Source organism: Podarcis bocagei (assembly GCF_964188305.1).
Source record: "Podarcis bocagei genome assembly, chromosome: 3".
Lineage (NCBI taxonomy): Eukaryota > Metazoa > Chordata > Lepidosauria > Squamata > Lacertidae > Podarcis > Podarcis bocagei.
In genome coordinates, this window is record NC_138127.1 from 69,203,404 (window position 1) to 69,210,386 (window position 6,983).

General features: G+C 41.6%; 1 protein-coding gene across 2 annotated transcripts in view; it reads right to left on the reverse strand.

Moving 5' to 3' along the window:
• The window catches only part of RMDN2 (regulator of microtubule dynamics 2), a 31,280-nt gene extending 24,297 nt beyond the window's left edge, over positions 1–6,983 (reverse strand). Inside the window, exons 1-3 of one of the 2 annotated variants that reach the window (XM_081188136.1) lie at positions 6,725–6,983; positions 5,919–6,067; positions 4,748–5,214 (exon numbers count right to left, since the gene is read on the reverse strand). In XM_081188136.1, coding sequence (XP_081044262.1) covers positions 4,748–5,202 — 455 coding nt within the window. In that variant the 5' untranslated portion in view covers positions 5,203–5,214; positions 5,919–6,067; positions 6,725–6,983. The remainder of the gene's footprint in view (positions 1–4,747; positions 5,215–5,918; positions 6,068–6,724) is intronic. The other variant, XM_081188135.1, reaches the window with a different exon arrangement.

Sequence of the window (6,983 nt, forward strand, 5' to 3'; positions counted from 1 at the left end):
GAAAGTTGTCTCTTTCCTGCCAACGAAAACAGTTCCAGGCTTAAAAAACAAAAACACTCTGTCAAGGCCTTGTTCTCACAAGGTTGAAAAGTTTGTAATGGATATTACAAGATTTGCTGTACAAATAAAAATTAACGCATCAAGAAGTTTTCATATGATGCATTGAGTACTTATTCTTGGAGTTCTTATTAGAAGTTTGCAAGAATTTTGAGTGGGGTCCCACCCCACCCCCCTGCATGCCATAAGTACCACTTTTTAGCTTCTGCAAATGCTAGACAAATTCAAGTCTAGACAGGGAGTGGGTAAGTGAGGAGACAGTGTAATTCATAGTTTATCTTCCCAGCTTAGATTACAAACAAAGGGATGTCATATATGTCAAGAGAACACTTCTGGGCAAACCAAAACCTCTGCACCTTTGGCCTGGTTTTCATCTATGCAGGTATGGCAGGGTCTCAATGCTCGCCACACTTCTGGGAATCCCAAGAGAGCCACGAGGAAGGGAAAGGGTTTTGGGGGTGGGGGGGCGGTAGGGGAATGTAGCCACTGAATGAAGTTAGCTGGGAGTTCTCCATTTCCTTCTCCCTCTGCCTGTGAATTCTAGTCAGTGCTCTGAAGAATTAGGGCATGGAACACCAACAGACTGAACTATATATTTAAAAACTAACCAAGCAACTTGAGCAAGGAAAACATTTTACAATCAGCATTTCAGTTGCCTGCTTTTCTTTTCTGTAATTTATACATAAATCATTAAAGGTTGTCACTTGTATGGATCATCAATATTTGCTTGGTGTAATGCAAGTTAAAAACTGACACCACCAGTCACTCATCCATGTATTGTGTACTGTACAAAAAAATGTTCCCACAAAGATAAAAGCAGTGACCTTCATATGATTGCCCTCTAGTGGCCAATTCTCAGACCGGTCCTATTGAAACATGATGCATTGGAGGAGAACGTCAAGACTGCAAGAAGTTTTGTAAGGAGGACTATTAGAAATATTGCAAGAAAGACTACAAGGAGAATTATTCGTTAATGACAATTAAGAGTAATAGAGAAATTAAGAAATGCAGAATAAGTGATAAAGAATGAAAAATCATCAGAGATGTTGACAAAAGTCTAGAACATTGCATAAGATAAGAAGCTATGTTATATGATTTTTGGAAATGCTATATTACAAAACTAATTAAAATGTGTGTGTGTGTGTGTGTGTGTGTGTGTATTATCTGAGGCCCCTCAAAAAAGGTCCAGAGGGCAGCAATACTAGGATGGGCCTTTTCTGCAGTGGCTCCCTATTTCTGGAATGCTCTCCCCAGGGAGGTTCACCTGCCACCTTCATTACATATCTTTAGGTGCCAAACAAAAACTTTTCTCTATAATCAGGCCTTTGGCTGATTAAATTGTGATTTAATTTAATCTATTTTCTGATTTAATTAAAATTGCCTTTTAAATTGTGTGTGAGGGATATTGTTTGGTTTGTTATGTATTTTTATACTGAAAACCACCCTGTGACCCTCAGGTGAATGAATGAACAAACAAATGAACAAGCAAGCAAGTTAGCAAGCAAGGAAGGAAGGAAGCAAACAAACAGTAAATTGAATCCACTTACTCTGAAGTAAATCCAGCAAAGAGAGGGCAGAATAAGGAGTCTTGGCAAATGTGTTTCTAGAGCTGTCACAAGCTCAGTGATCCACTCTCGGTACTCAATTAAATATTAGCACTTATTTGATAAATAATTGCACAGAAACATCAATATAACGTATCTACGCAAATACTACATTATTAGCTTGGTTATGATACAATTATAAGCATGCACAGAAACTTTGTTATCTAAGTTGAGGCTGTCTTTTTTGTCTTCCGTTGAAATTAAGAGCTACTTCAGAATCTCTTCTCCCTGAGATTATTATTAAGTGGGTCTGCTTTGTTATGATTTTTTGGGGTTTGTTTTGCTATTTTTCATTACCTTTTCCCTTCTTACTAAAGTTGTACTGATCAATGGAAACTGCCTTGGTTTTACAAGGTGGGAAGGCACAGCTTATGCCTTCTATTAAATACATAATACATAGTACATCAACATGCACCTACAACACCAGATATGACAGTCTGGTGGATATTTTTCTGAGTGGAATTTCTAGCACAAGCACACTGTTGTAGATTTAAATTTTATAGTGAATTGGAATTAACTAAACCATTTCCAGGCAACGTCAGCACTGGAAAGTGATACAGGAGCGATCCAGTATTAGATATTATCGGCAGAAGTGCCGACACAAAAGCAGAAGGGATAATGTTTCACCAAAGGAATTGTATTTTCCATTGTTAACAGCTCTTAAGATGGGAGGAGACCAAGAAGTACAAGTTCTACTCAGCTGCAATGCTAAAGGTTTCTGGAGTTTCTGAAGCAAACCAAGGAGCACAACTAGTGCGTAATATTTGAAAACAACCACATAAAAGCCAAACTGAGGGTGAGTTTGCAAGAGCGAAGGCAATACATCCCTTTGCCATAGGCTTTCCTAAAATAGACTGATATTTGAAAGATTTGGGGCTACTTCATGCAATGCATGAATTTGCTGGATTTTTGGGTTGCTCTGAGTTGCCTTGGGCAAGATAAAGCAACTAACAAATGTAATAAATAATAATAGTACTAATAAAATTTTGAGAATGCAGGTTAGCTGCTACTGATTTCCAATATTGCTCCCCCCCCCCCCCCCGCTGCCTTGGGGTGGGCAGCTAGCTCTGGTTTAAAACTAAACACTTCCCACCACAGCTTCACCTGAAGCGACTGAGCCTCAGACTTGTACCCCACTCCTATTTTCCTTTAGCAATGCCACAGAGATCAGAAACATTTGCTTCTGTTTCCAATGGCAAATTGCCATTATAACCAAACCAGGAACTGCTGTTTGGATAACTACAGGTAAAGATAACAAGCCATGATCTAGAGAGTGGATTTGCAAATTACTTACACTCAAAATAGTGATATATATATATATATATATATATATATGCAGGTTTTGGTGTCTTCGGGTGTCTTCCCGTGTAAGAGTTGGGGTGTCTAGGCGACGTTTCGACGAGGTCTCACTCGTCATCTTCAGGCTGGTGCTTTCGGCTTCTTGTTACTGGAACAGGCTCTGTTCCAGTAACAAGAAGCCGAAAGCACCAGCCTGAAGATGACGAGTGAGACCTCGTCGAAACGTCGCCTAGACACCCCAACTCTTACACGGGAAGACACCCGAAGACACCAAAACCTGCATTCCTGTACCCGTGAAAATCTACGAAAGCAAATATATATATATATATATATATATATATGTTTTGGTGTCTTCGGGTGTCTTCCCGTGTAAGAGTTGGGGTGTCTAGGCGACGTTTCGACGAGGTCTCACTCGTCATCTTCAGGCTGGTGCTTTCGGCTTCTTGTTACTGGAACAGAGCAGGATCTCAGTGTTTGAGTTCCTATAAATACTGTTGAGGGGGTGTGGTGCAGAGAAGAAGTTCCCAGGTTATTGTGCCTTTTCTTCTTTTGTTCCTTAATTACTTGGGGGATATCTTGAGTGATATCTTGAGTGATATTCTGAGTACCACTTAGGTGGGTCATTAAGTGTGGATTAGTTGCTATAGCTTTCGTGTCTTGACCTTTTGAGCTTGTGAAGAGATTTTTCTGAGAAGATGGCTGTACTGCACTGAGTTGTGCTCTGGCTTGGCTTCGTGTATAGGGGCGAGCTGTGGTTTTGTGCCCTGTGCCAGCCAGATCTGTGTAGGGATTGCAGGGGGGTGCAGCATCCGGAGGTGCCACTATGGTTTGGCTACCGGATGGAGTCTGTAATTTATCTGTGGAGAGGGTCTGGGTTTGGGTCTGGTGTGGTTGATAGGTGATGGCGTTCTGTGTGCCTCTGGTCCTGGTGTCGGTTTTTGTGGGGAGGGCTAATTTCCAGATGTCTGGCAGGCGGGACGTGTCGTCACGCTTGTTCATGTTGTGAGGGTGTTTCTCTATCTCGATGGCTTCCATGATTATTCTCTTGTGGTGATGTTCCATGTTAAAGAGCAATTTGGAATCTGCAAAATTAATTTCGTGTCCTGTTTCTTTCATGTGTTGGAAAAGAGAGGAGGTTTTTTCTTCTTTTTTGACGGCATTCTTGTGTTCTGCGATACGTGCATTTATTCGTCTGTTTGTTTGTCCAATGTACGTGGCTGGGCAGACTTTGCAGGGTATTTCATAGACCCCTTGGTTTTCCAACTGGATTTTATCTTTGGGGTTTCTGAGGATATTGGCTATTTTTTGGTTGGTGCAAAAGGCTGTTTTGATATTGTGTTTATGGAGGATTTTGCTGATTTTGTCTGTAGTGCCCTTGATATAAGGAAGGAGGGCCATGCCATTGTTTTCTTCTGTGTCTTGGTTTTTGGGGGGTGTTTCTTTTTGGATTAGCTTCGTAACCCTGTTTTGCTGGTATCCATTGGCGATTAACACATTTGAGAGAAAGCACCAGCCTGAAGATGACGAGTGAGACCTCGTCGAAACGTCGCCTAGACACCCCAACTCTTACACGGGAAGACACCCGAAGACACCAAAACCTACATTCCTGTACCCGTGAAAATCTACGAAAGCATATATATATATATATATATATATATGAGTGGATTTGCAAATTACTTACACTCAAAATAGTGAGATTATATATATATATATATATATATATATATATATATATATATATAAAATTAGAGGTTGGGATAGACTTGAAATAATTTGTAAATACTTACCCGCCTTCACTTTCTGCTTCTTCAGAACTGTTGGTATCTGACACACCTTTGCCAATCTCAGTCTTCCTCTTCTTTGTTCCTCTGTGCAAAGGGCTGCTCCTGCGAGAATCTGTTCTCCCCTTGAGTTCATCCCGGACAAGTTCTTCCAACTTTGGAATTGCTTCTTTCAGAAATGCTACTTCTCTCTTAAGTTCTTCCACAGTTGCTATTAAACCATTCATTTTTTCCAGTACCTGAAGCTGCCTTCCTTGCAATAGCATCACAGTTCCTTGTTCGTTATGAGTTTCATGTGGAAAATTTACCAAGTCAAAACTGCCCTCTGAATTCAAAAAGGTAGGCAAGTACATGGCTTTACTGCATTTCTGTGTCTTTCGATACCAAATGAGGCCCAAGGTTATTCCAGCAGCCCCGGCCATTAGGCCAAATAATATTTTTTTGCTTTCGGGATAAGGCATGACTTTTCTCTTCTGAAATGATATAAAAGCCATAAGAAAACTGGGTTTACAACGTTGCATGCGAAACTCCTGGCTACTGCAGTATAGGCTATAGAGATATGACAGCTTCATTTACAAACCAGTTATACAGGGATTCTTGGTTAAGTGGCATTTAGGTCACAACCCCGAAGATGCTTGCATAGAAATAAATGTGGGACAGCTTCATATGACAATTGCATAATGGGGCTGTTTTGCATTCTAAGCAATGTTTGTATTGTTCGAAACCAATCCGGGTTTTGAAGAACAATCCATTTGAACTTTGCCCTTATTGTTGCATGGTACTACCAAGCAAAATCTCAGCATATCTTTAGTATTTGTTTTGCATCATCCTCATCAGTTTCATCATCACTCCTGATCCACTCCCAAGCTAGCAATTATTTTAGTTTCATATTAAAGACATGTGCCATTCCGGTTGGCTTTCAGAGTTCAGCTAGCAAATAGACAAGAAAATCAATAGTATAACTGGTGAGCACCAGGCAACATGATTAAGTGCACTTAATTTTGCTCAGAAGTGTGGCTCGCGTTTCTATTGTCTTTTAATACCTGCATTCTCTGCCTAGAGCCTTTGGGGTGCAGTCTGCTACAAAACTAATATATAATTGAAAAGTCAGAGGGAACCCAAGGCTCAGCACGATTGAGAAAAACACGACAACTGAACGGTCCCGTCTTCTACGTACCAATTTTGTTGGAAACCAATGAGATCTACTTCCAATAAACTCTGGTTTTTATTTGGGAGAGTCACAGAGGCAGCTGGCATTGGAGAAACTGGGCAACTGTGAAGACTGACCTCTGTAACTAGATAGCAGTTGCGCAGTTTCAGCAAACTCTGGAAGTAAATGATTGTCGATGAGGAGTGAAATGATAACAGCTAATAGGGATACTTGCACGCACAGCACCCATTTAAACCACACACAAATCCTGAGAACTGTAGTTTCTAAAGGGTGCTGGGGACTGTAGCTCTGGGCTAGGAAAACTAAAGTTCCCCCAAAACAGTTTTGGGGTGGGGAGGGTGCGGTGTCAGGGCTGGATTTAGGTTTGATGAGATCCTAAGCTACTTAAGGTAATGGGGCCCTTTATATGTCCCGCTGTCCTTTGTCAACAACAAATTGTCCCTGTTTTTTGTGTTGAATATATGCTATATGGCAATTTATGGACCTAATAGGTATCTAAAGCCATTTGCACATAACAAAATATGCATTTTATCAAAGTAATTGTTGAACTGAAATACAATTAAGAAGAAGTATATTAATAGTAGGAAGGAAAATAATAGGAATATTTTAGGAAAATTTAGGAAAATAAATAGGAATAATAGGAAAAATTTTAGTGGGGCCCCAAGAGAGTGAGGCCCTAAGCTATAGCTTGTTTAGCTTATATCTGGCACTGGGGGGGGGGGGCGTGCGGGAGGGAGATGTGCTTCAAACCCGGGGGGTGCATGCAGCCTTCTTGTAATACAAACAGCCCTCGCTAGGAAGTAGGAACTGACCTGGGCAGTCGCTTCGCCTCCCTTGAGCAAGCAGCCGGCAAACAGGCAGGACCTGAACCGAACCCCAGAGGAAGCTGGGGAGAATGACCCTCAAGTGCCCCACACACCCAGTTCCTCCTTGGAGCGCCGCGGGCACCTGCGGAGGGTTTGCAGCGTCAGCTCTTCTTCCGCGCCAAGGCAGCCCCCCTGCGAGTCTGCTTCAGCTGATTCCAAGTTGCTGCCTCAACCTCCTTCGCTCCGCCGGCTGCCCGAGCCGTCA